Source organism: Argentina anserina, chromosome 4 (assembly GCF_933775445.1).
Source record: "Argentina anserina chromosome 4, drPotAnse1.1, whole genome shotgun sequence".
Classification (NCBI taxonomy): Eukaryota; Viridiplantae; Streptophyta; class Magnoliopsida; order Rosales; family Rosaceae; genus Argentina; species Argentina anserina.
The window spans coordinates 24,332,800-24,356,706 of NC_065875.1; the positions used below are offsets into that span (position 1 = coordinate 24,332,800).

Below are 23,907 nucleotides of genomic sequence, written 5' to 3' on the forward strand. Positions count from 1 at the left end.
TGTGTTTGCTCTGGAGAGAGACACTTGTTATGTCATTATATACACGAAGAGAAAGCGCTAGATACAGAGAGTTATAAAATGATTGTACTCACCCAATGAAAACAGAAAGGCGCCAAGTGTTTGGTTTTATCATCTTTGTTTACTCTAAAAAAGTATTAATTTATGTTTTTTTACGTTATTTGTAGTTATTGTAATTGACAACTATACTTTTTATCTTTATATGATATCGTATGTTTTTTATTATGTGTGTTTGATCTGTTGAATGACACTTATTATTTCGATATACAGGAAGAGAAAGCGCTAGATAGAAGGAGTTATAAAACGATTTTACTCACCTAAAGAAAAGAAGAATGTGCCAAGTGTTTGGTTGTCATGTGTGTTTACTCTAACAAAATATTAATTTCCTTTTTTAAAAAGTATTAATTTATATTTTTTACGTTATTTGCAGTTATTGTAATTGACAACTATACTTGTTATCTTTATATGATATTGTGTGTTTTTTATTCTGTGTGTTTCCTCTGGAGAAAGACACATGTTATTTTGATATACACGAAGAGAAAGTGTTAGATAAGGGGAGTTATAAAATGATTGTACTCACCCAAATAAAGGAAGAATGTGCTAAGTGTTTGGTTATGTCATGCGTGTCTACTCTAAAAAATATTAATTAATTTATGTTTTTAACGTTATTTGCAGTTATTGTAATTGACAACTATACTTGTTATCTTTATATGATATTGTCTGTTTTTTATTCTGTGTGTTTGCTCTGAAGAAAGAAACATGTTATTTCGATATACACGAAGAGAAAATGCTAGATAAGGGGAGTTATAAAATGATTGTACTCAACCAAATAAAAGAAGAATGCGCCAAATGTTTGGTTTTGTCATGCTTATCTACTCTAAAAAATTAATTAATTTATGTTTTTAACGTTATTTGCAGTTATTGTAATTGACAACTATACTTGTTATCTTTATATGATATTGTATATTTATTATTTTGTGTGTTTGCTCTGGAGAGAGACACTTGTTATGTCAATATACACGAAGAGAAAGCGCTAGATACAGAGAGTTATAAAATGATTGTACTCACCCAATAAAAAGAGAAAGGCGCCAAGTGTTTGGTTTTATCATCTTTGTTTACTCTAAAAAAGTATTAATTTATGTTTTTTTACGTTATTTGTAGTTATTGTAATTGACAACTATATTTTTTATCTTTATATGATATCGTATGTTTTTTATTATGTGTGTTTGCTCTGGAGAATGACACTTGTTATTTCGATATACACGAAGAGAAAGCACTAGATAGAAGGAGTTATAAAACGATTGTACTCACCCAAAGAAAAGAAGAATGTGCCAAGTGTTTGTTTGTCATGTGTGTTTAATCTAACAAAATATTAATTTCCTTTTTTAAAAAGTATTAATTTATATTTTTTACGTTATTTGCAGTTATTGTAATTGATAACTATACTTGTTATCTTTATATGATATTGTGTGTTTTTTATTCTGTGTGTTTCCTCTGGAGAAAGACACATGTTATTTTGATATACACGAAGAGAAAGTGTTAGATAAGGAGAGTTATAAAATGATTGTACTCACCCAAATAAAGGAAGAATGTGCCAAGTGTTTGGTTATGTCACGCGTGTCTACTCTAAAAAATATTAATTAATTTATGTTTTTAACGTTATTTGTAGTTATTGTAATTGACAACTATACTTGTTATCTTTATATGATATTGTGTATTTTTTATTTTGTGTGTTTGCTCTGGAGAGAGACACTTGTTATTTCGATATACACGAAGAGAAAGCGCTAGATACAGAGAGTTATAAAATGATTGTACTCACCCAATGAAAAGAGAAAGGCGCCAAGTGTTTGGTTTTATCATCCTTGTTTACTCTAAAAAAGTATTAATTTATGTTTTTTTACGTTATTTGTAGTTATTGTAATTGACAACTATACTTTTTATCTTTATATGATATCGTATGTTTTTTAATATGTGTGTTTGCTCTAGAGAATGACACTTGTTATTTCGATATACACGAAGAGAAAGCACTAGATAGAAGGAGTTATAAAACGATTGTACTCACCCATAGAAAAGAAGAATGTGCCAAGTGTTTGGTTGTCATGTGTGTTTACTCTAACAAAATCTTAATTTCCTTTTTAAAAAAGTATTAATTTATGTTTTTTTACGTTATTTGCAGTTATTGTAATTGACAAATATACTTGTTATCTTTATATGATATTGTGTGTTTTTTATTCTGTGTGTTTGCTCTGGAGAAAGACACATGTTATTTCGATATACACGAAGAGAAAATGCTAGATAAGGGGAGTTATAAAATGATTGTACTCACCCAAATAAAAGAAGAATGTGCCAAGTGTTTGGTTTTGTCATGCGTGTCTACTCTAAAAAATATTAATTAATTTATGTTTTTAACGTTATTTGCAGTTATTGTAATTGACAACTATACTTGTTATCTTTATATGATATTGTATATTTTTTATTTTGTGTATTTGCTCTAGATAGAGACACTTGTTATTTCGATATACACGAAGAGAAAGCGCTAGATACAGAGAGTTATAAAATGATTGTACTCACCCAATGAAAAGAGAAAGGCGCCAAGTGTTTGGTTTTATCATCCTTGTTTACTCTAAAAAAGTATTAATTTATGTTTTCTTACGTTATTTGTAGTTATTGTAATTGACAACTATACTTTTTATCTTTATATGATATCGTATGTTTTTTATTATGTGTGTTTGCTCTGGAGAATGACACTTGTTATTTCGATATACACGAAGAGAAAGCACTAGATAGAAGGAGTTATAAAACGATCGTACTCACCCATAGAAAATAAGAATGTGCCAAGTGTTTGGTTGTCATGTGTGTTTACTCTAACAAATATTAATTAATTTATGTTTTTAACGTTATTTGCTGTTATTGTAATTGACAACTATACTTGTTATCTTTATATGATATTGTATATTTTTTATTTTGTGTGTTTGCTCTGGAGAGAGACACTTGTTATTTCGATATACACGAAGAGAAAGCGCTAGATACATAGAGTTATAAAATGATTGTACTCACCGAATGAAAAGAGAAAGGCGCCAAGTGTTTGGTTTTATCATCCTTGTTTACTCTAAAAAAGTATTAGTTTATGTTTTTTTAAGTTATTTGTAGTTATTGTAATTGACAACTATACTTTTTATCTTTATATGATATCGTATGTTTTTTATTATGTGTGTTTGCTCTGGAGAATGACACTTGTTATTTCGATATACACGAAGAGAAAGCACTAGATAGAAGGAGTTATAAAACGATTGTACTCACCCAAAGAAAAGAAGAATGTGCCAAGTGTTTGGTTGTCATGTGTGTTTACTCTAACAAAATCTTAATTTCCTTTTTTTAAAAAAGTATTGATTTATGTTTTTTACGTTATTTGCAGTTATTGTAATTGACAATTATACTTGTTATCTTTATATGATAGTGTGTGTTTTTTATTCTGTGTGTTTGCTCTGGAGAAAGACACATGTTATTTCGATATACACGAAGAGAAAGTGTTAGATAAGGGGAGTTAATAAAATGATTGTACTCACCCAAAATAAAAGAAGAATGTGCCAAGTGTTTGGTTTTGTCATGCGTGTCTACTCTAAAAAATATTAATTAATTTATGTTTTAATGTTATTTGCAGTTATTGTAATTGACAACTATACTTGTTATCTTTATATGATATTGTATATTTTTTATTTTGTGTGTTTGCTCTGGAGAGAGACACTTGTTATTTCGATATATACGAAGAGAAAGCGCTAGATACAGAGAGTTATAAAATGATTGTACTCACCCAATGAAAAGAGAAAAGCGCCAAGAGTTTGGTTTTATCATCCGTTTTACTCTAAAAAAGTATTAATTTATGTATTTTTTAAGTTATTTGTAGTTATTGTAATTGACAACTATACTTTTTATCTTTATATGATATCGTATGTTTTTTATTATTTGTGTTTGCTCTGGAGAATGACACCTGTTATTTCGATATACACGAAGAGAAAACGCTAGATAGAAGGAGTTATAAAACGATTGTACTCACCTAAAGAAAAGAAGAATGCGCCAAGTGTTTGGTTGTCATGACTGTTTACTCTAACAAAATATTAATTTCTTTTTTTAAAAAATATTAATTTATGTTTTTTACGTTGTTTGCAGTTATTGTAATTGACAATTATACTTGTTATCTTTATATGATATTGTGTGTTTTTTATTCTGTGTGTTTGCTCTGGAGAAAGATACATGTTATTTCGATATACACGAAGAGAAAATATTAGATAAGGGGAGTTATAAAATGATTGTACTCACTCAAGCAACGAGAAATAGAAAGAAGAGGAAGAAGAGAGTAACATAAACTCTTAGAAATCATGAGTCCAGATAGTTCAATACCAAGGTAAATTTATTCAATTTCTTCTAAAATCTAAGGTAATGTTAAGGTCAATTTCTTTTCTATTTAAAATGAATTATAACTAGTCTCATCTTTTACTTGATTGACAATCTCTATTAGTTCTACAATGATTGAACATCAAAACTAAGAGTTCACAACAATCTAATTATACCTTATCGCGATAGTAAATTGAGGCAAGTTATTTGTTACATGTATCAAGAAAAACACATTTTGAACTTTTCAGTTGTCTGGAAAAAACAATACTTAACGCTAATATTGCTGATGAAAGAGTTAAGTACTTTTACCCATTTACCATTTCTATACCTAAGTTATCAAAGTTGAAGATTAAGAAGGGTCATCAAACCAAAATTGATCATATCTAAGTAATTGCTATTAATTGTTATTTCCTAGTTCAAATTTCTTCCCAATTTTTTTGTTTGAATGAAGAATTTCTTCCCAAATTACCTCAACCAAAAAGCCAAGAAATTCATTCTAAAATAAAAAACAAAAAACAAGTAGTTCCTCTGAACTCAATGACGAAAATTAGGTCAGAATGCTCCAAAGATGCCTTTTGTATTTTGGGCTAGATATAAGCAACTCCGATCTTCATTTTTTGATTGAAAACAACTCTGTCTCATCACATAAAACAAATATCTGGATCCGGAAAACACCACCGCTTAACTTTCGGGCCCAAAAACCAAAACCTACTCCGACCATATTTTTTTTTTTTTTTGCGCAACTGGTAGTGTAATGGCTGTAATATATAGTATGAATTATAAAATATATACCATATACTCGTCTGAGTCGTCTCTCTCAAATTTTCAGACCCCAAATCACCACCATGGACGCCAAGTTGTTTCAACCTTCAGTCACCAACATTTCAACCTACACGACCCTGATGTCCTCAAGGCCCATTTCCCATTTGGTCATCAACACCATATCTTCAAGGTCAGGCCATGGCTTTTCATCCAATGGAGGAAGAAAACAGACTCTTTATGCTGCTGTGCGAGCTTCATCATCTCCCTCCTACTTTAATAGGTACTGAAAATTTTAGTGTAGAACTGTAGATGTTATGTGTATCAATGATTTGTTAGATCATATGACATTCATAGTTTGCGTGCTGTTATTGCTGCTTAGGCTCATCTGCAATATTGGATATACCACATTGTTGTTCTTCCTCTGATATATGGTCTGAATCGTTGAGAGATTTGAGAATGAATGTGCCTCAGATGAAGTAATAACAACAAAAGATTAGTTTATCTTCCTAGAAAATTAGTCTTGTGTGAGAGGGTGCAACTAGACTTGTATCTGTATAAATTCAAGTTATTCAACTCCTTGGTTAACCAAGGACATAACTTCAGCAAACAGAGTTGATATATGAGATAGATTGCAGCAGCGTTTTGGAGCATTATTCATTTAGGGGTTCTCCTGATTTTATTTAATTTTCAGATGGATTACCAATTTTCAGGTGAACAAGTCCATTTTCTGGTGGCAGGCCAAGTAATGTAACACTTTGCCTTATATTCGTTTTCATGTATATAGGTACTCAGGGAAAACGAGAGTTGATGAAAGTGAGAGCTTAACTCTGGACAGCATTAGACAGTCTTTGATTAGGCAAGAGGATGACATCATATTCAGCCTCTTGGAGAGGGCACAGTATAGTTACAATGATAATACATATGACCGTAATGCTTTCTCAATGGAAGGGTTTGATGGTTCTCTGGTGGAGTTCATGGTCCGGGAAACTGAGAAGCTCCATGCTCAGGTAACAAACTCACAATTCAAACTTGTCATTTTATAGTGATAAACAGCAAGCTATGTTTCTGCGGTTTTTATTTCGCTTTCGGTTAGGAACTTTAGTTCATGCCTTTCACTTGGCATGTTAGGTTGGCAGATACAAAAGCCCGGATGAGCATCCGTTCTTCCCTGCAGAGTTACCTGAACCAAAGCTTCCTCCCATGCAGTATCCACAGGTACTTACTAGTCCACTGAGCGTGATACTTGCCTATAATATATATATATATATTTTTTTTTGTAATTAAGTTTGCAAGTTGCAAGCTATCCTTTTCATTTGGTCTTTTTGTTTGCTGATGTGCAACTAGGTTCTGCATCCGTGTGCTAGTTCGATTAATATAAACAACAAAGTGTGGAATATGTACTTCAGAGATCTTCTTCCCAGAATAGTCGAACAAGGGGATGATGGTAATTGTGGATCAGCCGCTGTTTGCGACACCCTTTGCTTGCAAGTAAGTCACTGAACCACTTTTAAGGAAACCAATTTAATAGGCCTTTTGTAAAATCTTCTTATCTCTAGTGTTATTTAGTTGAGTAAGTACGTACTTAACTGCAGTTAATATGCAAGTATCTGCAACACTGTTCTGTGTTATATGACACCGGTGACCACATTATTGTTTTTAGAATTTGCCTTTCCAGTGCTACAAAGTCCTTTTTGAGCCTAGTAACTACTATTTCGCAGGCACTCTCGAAGAGAATCCACTATGGCAAATTTGTCGCAGAGGCAAAGTTCCGAGAATCACCTGCAGCCTATGAGCCTGCCATTAGAGCACAAGTAAATTCCTGCAGTGCCCTGAGTTATCATTTGGTTTGGCTTATTGTATATAAAATTTGTTTGATGATCTTGTATCTTACATTAGAAGTCCTTCTCTTGCGTCGGCATGCGTTTCTTGCAGGACAGGGCTGAACTGATGACCTTGCTGACATTTGAAGCAGTGGAAGCATCTGTCAAGGAGAGAGTAGAAATCAAAACCAGAACACTTGGCCAGGAGGTCAAAGTTAAACACGATGAAGATGATGCTCCTCCCATTTATAAGATAAAACCAAATGTAATTGCAAGTCTGTATGAATATTGGATCATGCCTCTGACTAAGGAGGTACAGGTTCAGTACCTTTTAAGAAGACTTGATTAGATTTGAGAGAGCTTGATTGAACAAGGTTGTATGGGGGCAACTGGGGCAAGTTATGATGTTATAGTTAATTGATCATTGATGTAAGTGACTTGTAACTGTAACGAGTAAACTTGTGGTGCACCTTCTTTTGCTAGTAAGATCAGCAGAAGAAGGATTATTCACCCCTTGTGGCACCCTTGAAATTTCTCTCAACAAAATCAAATAATAATGAAGGTCATTGCTTTAATATGATTGTTCTGTGTATGCTTGAAAGAACATGTCATTTATTTTTATTTTAAAAATATTGTCCTGTTTGATTTATGTGATCATAGTATAGGAATGCACATAGCGGGTGAATGAGGATCGTGTGATCACACGATAGGAATGTATATCTTAGCACGTTTCTAGCATGAACTTTAGAGCGAAATAGATGTACACACCTCCCATTGCACATAGAAATTTATTTGAACATATATCAGTTGATGAGATACTGGAAAAAATTAAACTAATATCATACAACAAGTAAAAATACATCATCAAATTATTCGGTGGAGGGGTTAATATGCCAAATTCTTAAGGCCAAATAGTTGTGGATCACATCTTGTGAGATTTTAAGTATTTTTGAGGTAGAAAAATATGAGATTTGTTACGGAATTAAATTAGAACCGAATGAGGACTAAAGAATTCAATCCGAAATATATACTCAATTTTCAGAACTCATTAGAAACTACATTAGAAATTTCATAAGCGAATCACCCACACTACATGAATTATGATGACTATAGAGAAATCAAACCGCAATATTTCCTAAATCTAATATTTTTAATTGGTTTTCAAGTAGTTTCAGCTCGAAAATAGTACCCATTACGAGTAAACTTGTTTTGTTCAATGAGAGGCTTCATTTGGCATCTTTCTTTTGAAGTGGTAGTCACTTTCAAATGGCCTGGAGATAACGCGAGCTTGAATTGCATGTGCACTTCCACCTTTGCTCGTCTAAAAGGATGCACAACATATATCACCAAAAATCTTGGGTAACAAAAAGGAGAAGACAGTAGGAAAAAATAGTGTGAAATAGATAACGAGAGCGAATAGATATACACACTTCCCATTGTACATAGAAATTTATTTAAACATATATCAATTGATGAGATACTGGAAAAAACTTATACCATACAAGAGGTAAATGTTCATCATCAAGCATTGATTAGAGAGTTAATTTGATGAAGGGGTTAATATGTCGAATTCACAAGGCTACAATCCACATCTCTCACAAAAGATTTTAAGTACTCTTGAGGTAGAAACATAGGAGATTGGTTGTTCAAAGAATTAAGAACTAAGAAAGGAATAAAGATTTCAATGTTAATTTAGGAAGACCCACCTTGAGGAACTGTTACAAGTTTCAGATGCGAATCACCCACATTACATTCATGAATTATAAATGATTACATGCTATTCTATTTTAGAGAAATCAAACCGCAATATTACCTGTATTTAATCTCAAAATTTTAATGGATTTTCAAGTAGTTTCGGTTTGAAACCAAAACCCATTACGAGTAAAGATGCTAGAAAGACTTCATTCGGTGTCTTTCTTTTGAAGAAGTCACTTTCAAATGGCTGGGAAATTACGCGAGCTTGAATCCCCCACCATGTGCACTTGCACCTTGGCTCGTCTAAAAGGATGCACTAAAGTCTTGGGTAACAAAAGGGAGAAGGCAGTAGGCAAAAATAGCGCTGAAGTTGGAAGGCAGAAATATCACTTTGGCAAAAATAGCGCTACGTTGTCATTTATCCATTTCAACCCGGAAAAAACTTGGCCGGCCTCAACTGGTCAGCTCTAGCTAACACGGACCTGTGATACAATGACACTTGTCCAAAATTTTCCCAAGGTTGTTGAAACCTTAACGGAAGAGACTTCTTTTTGAGCCCGCGAACCCATGATTCTACTTCTTGTTCAGATTGGAAAGCTATATCGTGGAGATGAAGTTCTTTTTTAGTTTAATGAGCAACGCCGTTTGTTGGTTTTAACAACCACAAAAATAACTTAATAGGTGTCATCTCACTATAGGCCCGTGTTAACTAGAGCTGACCAGCTGTGGTCAACCAAGTTTTTTTTCTTTCAATCGGTGTTGTATGTAAAATTTAGTAAAATTCTGAACTTCATTTCTATTTTTGATTTTAAAGGTTTTTTTTCCTTTTTCGTATCTATATGATTTTTCACCTTATAGTTAATTTCCGCAAGTGGTAAGCAAGTGGTGTGACCATTATTCCAATCTCATGATGTATCAAAGCGTACGTACCAGCCGTAGTTTTAAAATCAGACATTTCAGCAACAGGACATAAGTCGATGCCTTACTATATTATGGGATAACCTCGTTAGTGATTTTTATTGTACGTCATTTACATTATTTGTAATGGCGTTACATATTCTTAGCTCGGGTAATATGAGACCGAATTAATTCTGGAGATTATTAGTTGCGAGTTTCCGGGGATTTTTATATTTTCTAGTTCACCTTTGTAGAGTGTGAAACTGTGAAAGGAGCTCGTTTGTCTCTATCCGCCACCTTCCGATTTGATGAGCCACCACTTTATGTACTGGCATCTCCTTCTCCTTCTCATTCACTCATTCTCTTCTGTACTCTGGTAGTGTACTGATAACAAGACGGGGGAGAGAGGGAGAATGGAGAAAGCTCTGACCAAAGTGAGCAGCTTAAAGATTGGGAGCTCATGGATCTCCAAGAAAGCCAAGGAAGAGTTGTCTAACATCAGCGACGACATCACTGTGAGTACACATTTCTGTGTGTATTCTGCCACCCTTTTTGCTTTTCTGTTTGGCCCTGATTTTGGTTTTGCTTTTGTTGATTGTTTTTGGCCATGATTCGTAACGAGTGTACTTGGTTCATGCTAATCTTGCTTTTCTCATTTTTGATCATGGGTAGATGAGATCTGATTGAATTTGGATTAGAAATAGTGAAATGGGATGTGGGTTTTGGTTGTGAATGAGAATTGAGCACTGGGATTAAAGATCCTTAATTTGGCATATGCTTTGTGTGATTGGTTCTATTGCTGTGCGTGTGTCAGTGCATTAAAGGCTTTACATGTTCAGTTGATTGATTCGTCTCAGGGTTTTCTCTTTCGATGATTCATGATCTTGCATCTATGGAATGTATTTACTTCAAACCAAGAGTTACTCGGTAATCAGGAAGGAATGTAAAATAAAAAAATTTTGTTCGTTCTTCATTAGATCGTTTGTTGTTGGCTTGTTGCAGACTTTCTCAAGTACTGTTGAGCAGAAGGCAAAATGGATTTTTGACAAGCTAAAAGGTGTGAAGGGACAGTTCATCATCTGAGTATTTATCATTTTCTCTTGCATTGTAGTATTGTAAATCTCTTTCCTTTCCAGCAATGTTGTTTCTCTAAATAATAGTTAGCATTTACGACAAGAGTGATAATATGCTTATTGATCAAAGGTTAAACTTTCTTTCTTTGCTAATTCTCAAACAGGAAAGCCACTGAAGAGCTTACCAGAACTCCTTCGAGAGTACAACTTGCCACCAGGGCTTTTTCCGGCAAACATAACCTGTTATGAATTCACCGAGACAAACGCCAAGCTGATTGTGTATTTGCCGGCTCCATCTGAAGTTACCTTCAAGGATTCATCTGCTATAAGGTATGCAACACGGGTAAAGGCAAATCTGTTGAGGGGAAGGCTCACAGGGATAGAGGGAATGAAGACTAAGGTTGTTGTATGGGTTAAGGTTACTTGTGTAGCAATGGAGAGTACCAAGTCTGACAAGATCTGGTTTACTGCGGGCGTTAAGAAGTCACGATCCAAGGATGTCTACATCACGCCCCGAGATGCTATTAGAGTACAGGAGTTTTGAATTTGGGGTATATTGAGCATCACCATTCATACTGTCATCAGTGGGGAGATGACCTGAATTCTTGATAGTATTTTGTTCAGTGGGCATTTATTTGACTGCTTCTTTTGACAATGTCATGTGCAGCATGTTGTTAATTGGTCATCGGAAATCTACGTTTTTCTTTGGCTGTTGAACAAATATCACTTTTGGGATGTATAATGCAATTGCTTCATTTGGGCTTGATGTGAATCCAATTTTAGCAGTTACTAACAGAACTTACAGCTAACATTCTACTGCCTCTATTGACAAATGCAATTCAATTGGATTGAATATAAAACATTATGAGAGTACAATTTACAAGGATCACTTTTCCCTGTAGGACAAAATTTGGTTATAAAATTGGGTTCCTATAAATTATGCAGCTGCAAGTTTCTCATCTGCTTGCCAGATCACCCAGAAACTGCACCCGAATCACGAACAATCTCGTATAATGAAATAATATTCTCTATGGCCAACAGGAAGATTATGCACCATTCCAGAAGATCAGATTTTCTGTTTTGTAGGACTTCTTGCAAGAAATGAATGTTGTGCTGCAAAGGCGGAATTGGTTCAGTTCAAAGAAACACATGGCTAAATTCCAGATACAAAACATTTACACCACCAATACTGCCCACTTAACAAAAATAAAATAAGTCTCCATGTAGATGCACTTACCTCTACAAATTTTAACTTAAAATCCAAGTTTCCAAATCGTTGTGTAACCTCATACTCCTCCCTTAAATATTCATGTATTTTAGCATACTTTGCATCCCTCCAAGCAATTTCTGATCTGACGGATAAAGAACAAACTGAATATCAGATGCCGCAAGTTATCTTCAGGAAATGAACTACTGAGTTATATTTGCTAAGTCCTCGTACATAACTTGGTACCAGGATTTATATTTTACAGTCAATAACAGGGAAGAACTTAAAATCAATTAGCAGAAACAATTCATTTTCAAGGTCAACTATAATTTTTCATCTATTGGGTACTTGGAACTTTTTTGGCACTTCCTCAAATGTGAAAGACTGAAAGAGTACATCTTATGTCAAGATTCTAAAAATCACATAAAACAACCAATGACAGCATCAACGGCACATTACCTCTCAAACAGACCAACTTTGACAATTACGTCAGCTAGAGTTGAGTTGGCCTTTCCAACGAGTTGGAGTAGCTTCTTTTTATGCATAGTGAAAGTTCCAGTTTTTTCCATGCCACGATTTATATCTGCAAACTCTTCAACCATACCATCAACCTGGAGAGAGAGAGAGAGAGAGAGAGAGAGAGAGAGAGAGAGAGAGAGAGAACAACACACAATGTGATGATTAGACCTCATATCAAAAAATTTAATTCAAGCAAATAATTGAAGAATATGATTCTATTTCAAAAAAACATAAACATTGTTTATGTCACAGAGTCATGACAAGGTTCTGTGATGCATTGACGTCCAATACAAAAAGGAAGATACTAACACAGTGCCTATTCTACTAGATATGAGATACATAAACTGAATTATGAATAGGAATTACCTGAGAAACAAAATAATCTAAAGCAATACTTTGGCCAAGCACACTTCCAATGATGCGGATACTGTCTGTGTCCAAAGTTCTAAGAACTATGTAGTCTGGCCCACCCTGCATATCGTCAACCATCTGGGGCTTCTGTTTTACAGCATAATCTAATGCAAGCAGACAAAGTGTCAAAACGATGACAACCAATTCAAAATCTAAACAAAGATTCTTTAGCAGAATCACCAATTGCAAGTGATTTTGCAAGAATGAGTTCTAACTCAAAGAAAAGACATTATCTTAAACAAACGTACCATCTTTCACCATCTCTCGTAGCACCCCAGAAGCATGCCGTATAACTAGATTTAGGTAAGCTTGAACTTCATGCTCCTCAACATTAAACAGAACAGTAGATCCATACTGGAATACTACCATGTAACGCCACGACCTGGGATTCTCCCATACTCCAAATCTCTACAAGAGCGCAGCAAGGTATTAAAAGCACCGAATAACTAATTACCCTCAATGCTGTTATTTGTCATTACCAAACCAAATATACACTCATAACAGATTCCAAGTAATCAATAGGTCACCAACGAAACATAGTCACTTCACTCAATAAGCTCACATTAGTCCGCAAATGAGCTTCACATTAGACAGTCCAAATTTCTCATATAACTAAAATGGATGCATTCAGCTACCCTAACAATGACTGAAGGTTAATGAAACACAACAAGCTGAACCGAATCATCTTACATTAATTTCCGAAGGGAATTCGCAAAACCGGAGTGCAATGTAATTGGTCGAACGCGACGAAGGAGGAATGACATTGCTCAAATACTCAGCCTGCATGCTCTTCAAATTGATACTGCCAAAACCACCAAAATGAGACAAAGCCAAAAAAACCAATCACAAACCCCAAAAACAAAAAACCATTAAGTTATAATCTTTACAAAACCCACAAGCTAAAACACAGACCCAGCTGCTCAATCTCACTAAACTAAAGAGCTCCAGAGGCTTAACCTGGTGCAGAGGAAGTACGCCTTGATGGGTATTTTTGCGGCGTCGTCATCCTCATTGAGCTGTTCTTGGGGACAATAGACGGGTTCGAATTCGAAATCAGTCGGGTCGATTGAGTCGACCCGAGATGGGATTGCAGAGAAAGGCCTAGACTTGATGGAGAAGTAGTTGAATTGATGAGTTGGGTATTTAGATAAAAAAGAAGAAGAAGAAGTGATAGGGTTGAAGAAGAGAGTAGAGGATTTGGGTGGTGTGGTGGCTATGGCTACTTGCTTGAGGAGTAGAGAAGCTGCTCTCCATCTCCCCATTCACTGAGAATTTCAGGGTCTTGAAAGTTTCGATTTTTCTGAGAGAAGCCAAAGTTTTGTTTTTTTATTTCCTTTGGGTTTTACTGTCCTCCAAGTTTTGTGCGAGGACGACTTGTCGTTGGCAAATGAGCGATGGTAAACCCTTGGGGAACAAAAAGCCAGGTCCTTGTGTCTCAATGAAGTAAGTACCAAAAGAGCGAGAGTGACTGAGGAAAGCTGAGGAGTTGGGGAGTTTGGGGAAGGTATGGCTATTATTGGGGATCTGAGAGTCTCGGTTACACTGGCTTCTCATACGACAAACACTCTCCGGAGCTCTTTGCCGTCTTCCAAGGTCTGGAAATTCTACTGCCCTTTTGCTCCTTTCTGTTGATTTTCATAAATTTGGGTGCTTTTGGGTATAGTTTTTATGGGTTTTGACGAGGTTGTTAATAGTGTGGTTGATGGGTTGTTTGATTGTGGGGATAGAGTGAGAGATGGAGTGGGATTTTGGGTTTTGGTTTGGGGGAATTTGTTGGAAACAGCAGAAGTTTTAGAATTGGGGCTTACAATTTGCATCTGAGTCTTCAGTTCTCTGTTGCTGATCAGTTATAGAAAGATAGATATTTTGAGATTATGTATAGCGTCTGTTATGTGACAGTTACTTCAGAAGCTAAGGTCGTGAGGTTTTGTTATTTGTGGGCATTTACTGTAGAGGGTTTTGCTGTTTGGGATTGGATTGATAGCTGTAATGAAAGTGATAACTTGTGTGAGGGACCTTGACTGAGCTACTTAATCTTCATTTGGTTCAGATATCACTGTTAATTGGTTGTCGCAGTCTTGATTTGCAATTTAGATGTCTAATGTCATTTGAAGAAGTATGCAGTGAGTTATAAATTTGTTTTTTTTTTTTGGGAGGTTTGAGTTGAAATGGAGCTCGCTCATATCCCTGAAAGGAGTTTGACAGTAATTGATGCCTTGCTGTCATACTGATAATGATGGCCTGCAGTAATTTAACATTGATTTTATTTGGTTGTGTCCTTGGGATAATTGTGTCCATAGTGACTAGCGCGTATAGCCTGTATCACAAAACTAGCAAATTTAGTATCGGTATGGTTTATATCATGACTCGCTTGTTATGGTCGTTGATTGGGTTATTGCTTCTTTCTTGGCACTGTAACAAGGATAGGGGCTGTGAGCTGCCTATTGAGCAATGGTTCCATTATTGCTTATTCATACTTGACAGCTTTCCATGGTGATAAGTATTTACAAGTATTGTTTGTTATTGGCTGGTTACTTATTGTGCATTGATGTATATGGTTTAGTGATGGTGTGCTTAATTTCCATGGTGGAGAGAAATATTCACTCTCGTTTCATTCATACGATTGTCATATTTAATCCAATGAGGTTATTAAGTCATCAAATTTCATCTTTTGCTAAACTTCCATTTTTAATGCTGTGGTTTAGGTAGAATCTTTTAGCTTTCTCAGCGGAGGGTCTAACATTTCTGGAATCAAACCAAAGTGGCCCAGTATGGCTATTGATAGACGTGATATTCGTCAACACTCCAAGCGTTCTATTGGAGATTTTCAAATGTCACCGAGCTCCATTAACCAAGAAACTGAGAGCTTCCTCATTAATGCCATCAATATGAGTTTCTTTGAAAGATTCAGTTTGGCTTGGAAGATATTGTTCCCATCACCTGCCTCGAGAAGGAGCTCTAATGCAAATATAGCAAAGCAGCGCTTGAAGATGATCCTCTTCTCTGACCGATGTGCTGTTAGTGACGAGGCTAAACGGAAGATTGTCAATAACATTGTGATTACTCTGTCAGATTTTGTGGAGATTGAATCGCGTGACAAAGTTCAGCTGAGTGTGTCAACTGATACTGACCTCGGTACCATTTACTCTGTCACGGTGCCTGTAAGACGGGTTAAGCCAGAATATCAAATTGGAGATGAGACTAATACCATAACAAATATCGAATACAAAGATACTGGAGAGAATTCTGGTTCTGTTGATGTCAGATTCGATTTCTTTGTCCCTGATGAATGAAACCAAGGATTCCAAAGTTCAAGAAATAGATTGTGGTTGGCAAATAACATAAGTTTCTGTTTTAGATGTGTTTTGATCTCAGTGATTGAGACTACCTTGTTTTCCTGTATATATATGAAAAATTCTGATATGATTTAAGTTTCTTATGCTAATTCTTAGTTTTTTCTTTTTCTTTTTTATGACTGAACTGATGTATGGATCATATCTGTTTTGCTTGTTAACATAGCTATGACACTTGATAATCTTTCTTGTCTTTCAGGTTTTCAGCATACTATTGAAACAGTGAATGCTAATATAGAAACATTGAAAGGTGAGAATAAGCTCATTACATCAACCCAGAAAGTGACTCAAATTACACTCATGTAAAGAGCAATGACAAGGGAAAAAAACAGCAGAGGTAAAAATAGAAGAAGGTAATATTGGAATTGCAAATGTACCCAACAAATATCTAAGTGTAGACAACATACATATTTTTCCTCTGGCATTTTCAATTTAAACCCTATCTCTATTTCCTTTTGTTAAAACCTTCGCCTTCACCTTCCCTCCAAACTGGGCATCATCAGATCATGCATGTTGATCTTCCTCATCAATCTGTTAATACTTCTATTGATGAAAATCTTTCAAACTGAGGTTCAATCTGTTTGCTCCAAACATACATACATACATATTTCATCATGTGATAGTTTCAACAATTGATATCAATTGGCACCTTGAAGATTCTCATTGTTTGACACGTCTTTAAATTTTAGATAAACGAATTCATGTCAAGAAGATAGAGAGGAATGGCAATTAAAGCAAGTATAGTGCCAAATAGCAAAGCAATCTATTACATAAAAATGAAATCTCTTTAAACATGTTCATCTCCCGATGGAGGCATGCCATAATTGCAGCAAGCTTTAATTAACCAACATATATATGACCAACTAGTTCGATACTAATCTATACAATTAGTCTATTATGTATGGATCATATAATCAAAGGGATAATTGAAATAGAAAATGAGATTGTGAGAAAATAATTGTAAGTGGGGGAATTGAACCCGACGTGAATCGAACACGCAACCTTCTGATCTGGAGTCAGACGCCCTACCATTGCGCCACGGATCCACTTGTTGATACCTTTGTAATTTACTATATATCTTATATTATGTTTGAATATAAATATATTGAGCGGGAACATTTCAGGTGTTCCATCTTCTCTCTAGGGTTTTGAACTCAAATTGAGAAATCCCAGATTCCCAATTCGTCATTACTCCAAAAGCATCTGACTTTGGCTCCAATCCCATGCTCCCTTTCTGGGTTTCCACTCCGAGTTCCTTCTCGAACTCCACAAAATGAGCGGAGCACCTTTGAAATTCGAATCCCCAATTCAAGATGCAATTTCCAGACTCCGATTCATTCCGACCTCACACAACCTCCTCATCTCTTCTTGGGACTCTGTAAGTCCCACTCTATTCTTCTTAAGCTCTTCACCCATTTGATTTTGACCTTTTTTAAGTCATAAAAATTGAATCTTTGTTTGCAGAAGCTGAGATTGTACGACGTGGAGAGCTCGCTGCTCAGGTTAGAAGCTCCGGCCGAGGCTGCGCTACTCGATTGTTGCTTCCAGAATGAAACGGTGGCGTTTAGCGCCGGCTCCGATGGCTCCGTTAGAAGGTAGGTTGAAATTTAACTTCAGTTTGTAGTCTTTAAAAGTAGCTTTAAGAAATTGGATATAGCAAACATTTAGAAATTGGTGCTTGCAATTTGCACCCAAGTCTTCATTTTTTTTGTTGAATAACGTTTTGGGGAAAAAAAAATTGAGAGTCATTATAGTCTTTGACACTTTGTTATGTGACAGTTACTTCAGAAGCTTAGGTTGTGAAGTTATGTTATTTATGGGTATTTACTATAGAAGGTTTCGCCGTTTGGGGTTGGATTGATAGCTGATACGAAAGTGAAAACTTGTGTGAGGGACCTTGACTGTGTTACTTTTACTTCATTTGGTTTAGATTTCACTATAACTGGTTGTTGGTCTAGGGTAGGAATCTAGAAGCTTGCTCATATGGGAAAACTTGAAAGCAGTTTTGACACTGTGATTGATGACTTTCTGTATACTCATAAATGATGACCGACACGGTAATCCAGCATTGCCTTTCCTTGGTTGTGTCAAATGGGGAAATCGTTTCCATAATGAGTAGAGTGTTATCTTATATCCCAAATATAGCACTTCAATCAGTGTTGGTATGGTTTATACTTTTGATACTTTCTTGTTTTGGTCGTTGATTGGTTTTAATGATCTGTTGCTTATTGCTCGGCACCTGTAACAGGGATAGGGGGTCAGTGAGCTCTCTATTGAACAATGAATAGTCCTTAAAGTTCTGTTTAGTAGCATTGAGAAATGGGGTTCATGGAAAAATGTAGTGTAATGGATGCTTGATACAAGTTGAGGCTGTTTTTTATAAATACTAATACAAGTGGAGCTGACTGAGATTTTTTTTGAATATGTTTTTAGGTACGACTTGCATTCTGGAAATTGTGAGACGATTGGAAATCATGATGATCTAGCAACCTGCATTGGATATTCTGATGAAACAAGTATGCTTTTATTGTCTTGGTATTGGGATTGTTATTGGAGATTAAGTTACCTTCTAAGTTCAGTTATTTTCTGCTAATTTGGGGAGAAAGATCAAGTCAGGTCCTTCACTTCTTGTTAGTTACAGATTAAAGAAGGATGAGTGAAAGAAGGATAGTCAATTTTTTGTTATTTTCTGTATTGATGAGTCTTCTGCTGTAACTTTGTTTCTCGACGTAATTGTTAATATATGTTCACTTCAATTTTATACAGGCCTGGTAATTACTGCTGGTTTAGACAAGAAATTATATGCCTGGGACTCACGTATGGAGAAGAGTGAAAGATCTGTGTTCGTAAAAAGTCTTGATTTAGAGGTGACGTCCATGTCACTCGTGGGTCTCAATATGATGGTAACCATGGGAGCATCAATACATATGTGTGATTTGCGCAACCTCCAACAACCATTTGAATCAAAAGATTCAGATTTGAATACAACAATCATATGTAGTAGTGCAAGTCTGTATGCTAAAGGTATTATCACAGTAATTTGCATAGTTGTAAACCATATACAGTTTGTAGTAGCTCGGGACAACATCATGCCATATGTTGTACTCTCTTACACATTTGAATTGGATAAGCATCTCAAATTTTAAGTGAACATCTTGGGAGTTGTTTCTTCATGACAGTGACAACTATTATCTTATAAAACTCTTGGATTGGTTCTTGCAGGATTTGCCGTTGGCTCAGCAGATGGACGAGTATCATTGGAGATATGCCATTCATCTAATTCAGATAACATCAGGTCAATTTCAGAGCTATGTGCTGAAGACTTTATTAACCAGCTTATTGCCTTTATTATAAGTATTATATTAGTCAATTTGTTTTCTGATTTATATCTATTTTCTATAGCTATGACTATGATATACTTTTCCATGAAAGATGCTGAAATATGGTTTTAGCCTTTTAGGTCTGAAATATGAGACTCTAATGTGCCATATCATATCTTAGTTGCATTATCAAAAAGACAAGCATAGTGGATACTGCTTGTTTGTTGAACTCCATATAGTTAGGGAACTCTTCATCTCAGGGACCCAATTGAAGGACAATGCATCTAACGCTTGCATTTGGTATTGGTGAAAATCAGTATGTACCTCAATTTGAGCTCTTTGGGTGAGCAGTTCACCATTTCTTAAGATTCTTGGTGTTCCTGTTGACTTATAGACTAAGTTTGCCTGAAATGACATGCATATCTGTTTCCAGAATGTCATTTCATATATTTTATCTACTTTGTTTCGGTACAGACAATGTGACACAAAATATATTCTTTTGATTTCATTTTCGGCTAAGGGCACCACTTTTGCTTTCATTTTCATATATATTCTCCAACTGTTACAGATATATGTTCCGGTGTCATCCAAAGTCAACTGACAGAAGATATCATCTGGCAGCTGTGAATGAGATTGTGTTCAATCCTATGTATGATAGTTCTATCAGCTAAATAACATTAAATATCAAACCTTGCTTCCATATCAGACGTGAAAAGCTCTGACTCCAAAATTTATTTATATTTGATGCTTCCGGTGTAGCACTTACGGGGCGTTTCTTACTGGTGATGATGAGGGTCATGTTATTGCATGGGACGCTACAACCAGAAAGAGGCTATTTCAGGTAGTTTCATTGGAGTGAATAAGTTTTCCCTGCTTTTCATTTTTTTTTTAAACACGGTTTCTGTCATAGTTGAAGCATGCTCACTCAGTCACTCACACTTGCTTTTCTCCCTTGCCTTTCTCTAAAAAATTTCATGATTCCAGTTGCCTAGATGCCCAAATAGTGTGGCATCTTTATCGTATCACCACCAAGGACGACTCCTGGCAGTTGCATCGAGCTACACATATCGGAAAGCTATTGAAATGTTAGCATATTTCCACTCTCGTCCCCTTTATCTACTCCATTCCTAGCCATGTTGTTTAACTTCCTTCATGTTCAATTCCTTGTGACAGAGAAGAGCTCCCTCAGATATTCATACATGAAGCTGACGATGCTAACTTGAGATCAGCTGACATAGGAAGTTCAAGCCGCAACTAATTACACACACTGATGGTAAAAACATGTACACATACGTCATCTGTATGGTGTTTCATGTCTTCTATCATCCAACGTATTCCAATTTCGCCCAATTGTTCAAGATCATGTGAAAAAGTTTTCATGTTGGTGGCATTATATGAACAGCGTCCTTGTTCGACTAGAGAAATGAACGACCCCCAAAATTCTTTTGATATATGCAGGATGGATAGGAGTTCTGGAATTGCACTGTTGTAGATGCCACATACATTTGTCCATTGTAATCACGGTAAAATATAAAACTTACCCCTTTTGGGAGTAAATACCAGCTCTTTTTACTTATGGATAGAATATTATGTTCTTCCAAAAAGGAGGAGCTGGAAAGTAATAATAAAATGAAAAATATATGAGTTTTGATTAACATACAAACCACGTGCCAAATGCTCAGTGAAGCGTGAAATCAACGCAAAGCAAGATAATCTAATATTAGCCGTCGCTGCATAAGTCAATCAATCCAACGGCCCCCACCGTCCCTTAAAATCCAAAAGAAAATCAATAAACAAATAAGATAAACCCTAGAGGACTCTCTCTCTTACTCACTCGCTGTCCTCATTATTATTTTTTCCACCTGGTTATTAATATAAATAGCCTCTCTCTCTCTCTCCTCCCAGAATCACACCCTCCCCCACGCTTCTCTCTGATCATCAAAATCCATATCCCTCTCTCTCTCTCTCTCGGAGCTCATCAGCCATGTCGGACGAGGAGCACCACTTCGAGTCGAAGGCCGACGCCGGAGCCTCCAAGACCTATCCTCAGCAGGCCGGCACCATCCGCAAGAACGGTTACATTGTCATCAAAAACAGGCCCTGCAAGGTTGCATCTCTCCCCGATTTTGTTCCGATCCGATTGTTTTTCTGCATGGCTTTTGATCTAGTTGTTTGTTTTTTTATAGATAGTGCTGATTTGATTTGAGTATGATCGGTCTCTGGATTTTAATTGGATACTGTTTACCTGATCGATCAACTATAATGAAAATTAAAGTCATGTGGCCTATGGATTTCGTCTCTTAGCCTGGACGAGATTATGATCATATTTTTATTTTGTGAAAAAAGCAACATAAAAAATCATAATTTGGTTGCATGTGGCAATTGATCATTCTAGAAAATCTGTAGCTGTATGTGATGTGACTAGTGACCGTACATAAGTGTGTGTTTTTTCGTGTGATAAATGTTCTGTTGATTCGATCGAGTGTTTTTCATTATAGTTTGGTTTGGATTCTGTTAGTGACAAAGTTAAATTCTTTCATGTTTTGGCAAATTTTCATATATATTGTTTCAATGTTGTGCAGGTTGTGGAGGTTTCCACTTCCAAGACTGGGAAGCACGGACATGCCAAGTGCCACTTTGTTGGTATTGACATCTTCACTGCCAAGAAGCTCGAGGATATTGTTCCCTCTTCCCACAATTGTGATGTATGACCACTTACTTGCTCTATTTGGATGATGGTTGGGTATATCTCTTCTATTTGTTGTAGCTTCACAGTGTTTGTATCTTTGTTTTCGTAGGTTCCCCATGTCAACCGTACTGACTACCAGCTGATTGATATCTCTGAGGATGGATTTGTAAGAACATAGATTGCTTGCAATTCTGAAAGATATTAAATCGCTGCAGTTTCTTTTATAAAGGCACCATGTTACAGGGTTTAGTCTTATGTCACTATATTCTGTCACATGTTTCAGGTGAGTCTTCTGACTGAGAATGGCAACACCAAGGATGACCTGAGGCTTCCAACCGATGACAGTCTGCTTACGCAGGTTAGTAATCTTGAAATCTGTCCTTTTATAGTTCAGCTTCCCCCGTCTTTCTGTGACCGCACGTTAGGCTGTGGTTATTTCATATATAAATCTGTATGATACAATTTCAATTGGCTCTCATAACTCTGCTGTGTTTATTACAGTTGGATCTTACTTGGTTTTGTTTTATTGATGTATGCAGATCAAGGATGGCTTTGCTGAAGGGAAAGACCTGGTTGTGTCTGTGATGTCTGCCATGGGTGAGGAGCAGATTTGCGCTCTCAAGGACATTGGTCCAAAGTAGTTACTTTTATTCCTCCGGAATGTTTTTAGATTTAAATTTGAATTGGGATGGTTTATTAGTATCTTAAGGGTCACCATTCGGGAGCTATTCCTGATTGTACTTGGCCTCGGATTTATGAGTTGATGTCGCCATTAATTAGCTTATCATCCTTACTTTCTTTTGTTTACTGTATGGACCATATGCCCTATTTCATGGTGTTGGTAAGTCAATATGATGACTGTATAGTGTCTGTTCTGGTTACTAGCTATCAATGGTTTCTACCGAAATTGATCAATACACTGCATTGTACGGTTTAATTTGGTTTGGATGGCAATTCTTCTGTTACTGGTTGGCTTATGATATCTGAGTAGTCTGACTAGTGACTACCAATATTCATCTGTTGCTATAATCAATATTCATTATGGGGATTTCGTAGCGTCCCGGTGATCAATCATTTAGTAAAGCCATTCGGAACATAGGCTTGAATTCACTGGTAATCATTGCTCAGTCAGCTGAAAATGACGGTCGTTTATCTCTTCTTGGCAGAAGGGCATGAAAAAGGCACAATTTTTTTTAAGCATCGAGATTTGCCAACTTTGTTTTTGACGTCTCCGATGTCGCCTGAGATCTTTGTATCAGACTTTTCCGATTACATCTTTGTTCCAGAGACTTGGTTGGCGGGCAAGTCGCTTGTTGCAAATTAGAGCATACTTGCGTTTTAACATTGACCCCCTGTATAAACTTACGCTTGTGACCAAAAAGAAAAGGAAAATGTGAAATAGGTTCTAACAATGTAAACAGAAATTATGACAAAGATAAATAAATCTAATTAAAATAACAACATAAAGTGGCATTCATATGCTTGCTCTTGCTCTCCTATTGACAAATGGAACGGCGTATGATAAATATGATAACCATATTACATTTGTAATCCATGTTGGATAATTGTGATTTCCTTCTTCGTAAAGGACTTCCACTGCACTATATATTATGCCAGTTCATTTCATTCGTCTCTATATATTTTCTAAGGCTGTGTTCGGGTTTTAATTAATTATTTTTAGATGAACCTGAGATCCAACCCATGTTAATTATTCGGTTCGGGTTTTGTATTAGATGAGACCTAAGCGGATC

General features: G+C 35.9%; 5 protein-coding genes and 1 non-coding gene across 6 annotated transcripts; 4 read left to right on the top strand and 2 right to left on the bottom strand.

Moving 5' to 3' along the window:
- Window positions 1–5,247: 5,247 nt before the first annotated feature.
- Window positions 5,248–7,430, top strand: LOC126791527 (chorismate mutase 3, chloroplastic). The gene is made up of 6 exons (XM_050517984.1): window positions 5,248–5,452; window positions 5,957–6,179; window positions 6,301–6,387; window positions 6,517–6,660; window positions 6,891–6,983; window positions 7,105–7,430. Exons 1-6 carry the CDS (start codon window positions 5,256–5,258, stop codon window positions 7,339–7,341), a joined length of 981 nt encoding a protein of 326 aa, XP_050373941.1. The 5' UTR covers window positions 5,248–5,255; the 3' UTR covers window positions 7,342–7,430.
- Window positions 7,431–9,923: 2,493 nt separating this feature from the next.
- LOC126792957 (uncharacterized protein At5g01610) lies at window positions 9,924–11,423 on the top strand. The gene is made up of 3 exons (XM_050519483.1): window positions 9,924–10,099; window positions 10,587–10,641; window positions 10,822–11,423. The coding sequence occupies exons 1-3, from the start codon at window positions 9,998–10,000 to the stop codon at window positions 11,199–11,201; spliced, it is 537 nt and encodes a 178-aa protein (XP_050375440.1). The 5' UTR covers window positions 9,924–9,997; the 3' UTR covers window positions 11,202–11,423.
- A 70-nt stretch (window positions 11,424–11,493) lies between these two features.
- Window positions 11,494–14,202, bottom strand: LOC126792955 (protein RETARDED ROOT GROWTH, mitochondrial). The gene is made up of 7 exons (XM_050519481.1): window positions 13,752–14,202; window positions 13,485–13,596; window positions 13,043–13,202; window positions 12,750–12,898; window positions 12,324–12,475; window positions 11,895–12,009; window positions 11,494–11,770 (listed from the first exon to the last, which is right to left on the bottom strand). Exons 1-7 carry the CDS (start codon window positions 14,054–14,056, stop codon window positions 11,630–11,632), a joined length of 1,134 nt encoding a protein of 377 aa, XP_050375438.1. The 5' UTR covers window positions 14,057–14,202; the 3' UTR covers window positions 11,494–11,629.
- Window positions 14,150–16,239, top strand: LOC126792956 (cell division topological specificity factor homolog, chloroplastic). The gene is made up of 2 exons (XM_050519482.1): window positions 14,150–14,387; window positions 15,500–16,239. Exons 1-2 carry the CDS (start codon window positions 14,301–14,303, stop codon window positions 16,085–16,087), a joined length of 675 nt encoding a protein of 224 aa, XP_050375439.1. The 5' UTR covers window positions 14,150–14,300; the 3' UTR covers window positions 16,088–16,239.
- An 882-nt stretch (window positions 16,240–17,121) lies between these two features.
- On the bottom strand, window positions 17,122–17,193 carry TRNAW-CCA (transfer RNA tryptophan (anticodon CCA)). The gene has a single exon. It is a non-coding gene; the product is annotated as a tRNA-Trp (tRNA).
- A 212-nt stretch (window positions 17,194–17,405) lies between these two features.
- On the top strand, window positions 17,406–23,071 carry LOC126792453 (mitotic checkpoint protein BUB3.3-like). Its single transcript, XM_050518867.1, has 15 exons — window positions 17,406–17,525; window positions 17,612–17,742; window positions 18,581–18,663; window positions 18,914–19,171; window positions 19,370–19,442; window positions 20,036–20,116; window positions 20,227–20,308; window positions 20,452–20,552; window positions 20,641–20,717; window positions 20,926–20,990; window positions 21,350–21,574; window positions 22,050–22,172; window positions 22,266–22,322; window positions 22,440–22,514; window positions 22,696–23,071. Exons 1-15 carry the CDS (start codon window positions 17,421–17,423, stop codon window positions 22,795–22,797), a joined length of 1,638 nt encoding a protein of 545 aa, XP_050374824.1. The 5' UTR covers window positions 17,406–17,420; the 3' UTR covers window positions 22,798–23,071.
- The last annotated feature ends 836 nt before the right edge of the window (window positions 23,072–23,907 follow it).

Coding starts and splice junctions, on each gene's coding strand:
- LOC126791527 (XM_050517984.1), top strand. CDS start 5,256: ATGGACGCCAAGTTGTTTCAACCTTCAGTCACCAACATTTCAACCTAC. Junction 5,453..5,956: donor TCTCCCTCCTACTTTAATAG/GTACTGAAAATT, acceptor TCATGTATATAG/GTACTCAGGGAAAACGAGAG. Junction 6,984..7,104: donor AGCCTGCCATTAGAGCACAA/GTAAATTCCTGC, acceptor CGTTTCTTGCAG/GACAGGGCTGAACTGATGAC.
- LOC126792957 (XM_050519483.1), top strand. CDS start 9,998: ATGGAGAAAGCTCTGACCAAAGTGAGCAGCTTAAAGATTGGGAGCTCA. Junction 10,100..10,586: donor ACATCAGCGACGACATCACT/GTGAGTACACAT, acceptor GGCTTGTTGCAG/ACTTTCTCAAGTACTGTTGA. Junction 10,642..10,821: donor GATTTTTGACAAGCTAAAAG/GTGTGAAGGGAC, acceptor ATTCTCAAACAG/GAAAGCCACTGAAGAGCTTA.
- LOC126792955 (XM_050519481.1), bottom strand. CDS start 14,056: ATGGGGAGATGGAGAGCAGCTTCTCTACTCCTCAAGCAAGTAGCCATA. Junction 13,203..13,484: donor AATTCCCTTCGGAAATTAAT/GTAAGATGATTC, acceptor GCGCTCTTGTAG/AGATTTGGAGTATGGGAGAA. Junction 12,010..12,323: donor AAAGTTGGTCTGTTTGAGAG/GTAATGTGCCGT, acceptor TTTATCCGTCAG/ATCAGAAATTGCTTGGAGGG.
- LOC126792956 (XM_050519482.1), top strand. CDS start 14,301: ATGGCTATTATTGGGGATCTGAGAGTCTCGGTTACACTGGCTTCTCAT. Junction 14,388..15,499: donor GCTCTTTGCCGTCTTCCAAG/GTCTGGAAATTC, acceptor GCTGTGGTTTAG/GTAGAATCTTTTAGCTTTCT.
- LOC126792453 (XM_050518867.1), top strand. CDS start 17,421: ATGAGCGGAGCACCTTTGAAATTCGAATCCCCAATTCAAGATGCAATT. Junction 18,664..18,913: donor TGGATATTCTGATGAAACAA/GTATGCTTTTAT, acceptor AATTTTATACAG/GCCTGGTAATTACTGCTGGT. Junction 22,323..22,439: donor ATATCTCTGAGGATGGATTT/GTAAGAACATAG, acceptor CACATGTTTCAG/GTGAGTCTTCTGACTGAGAA.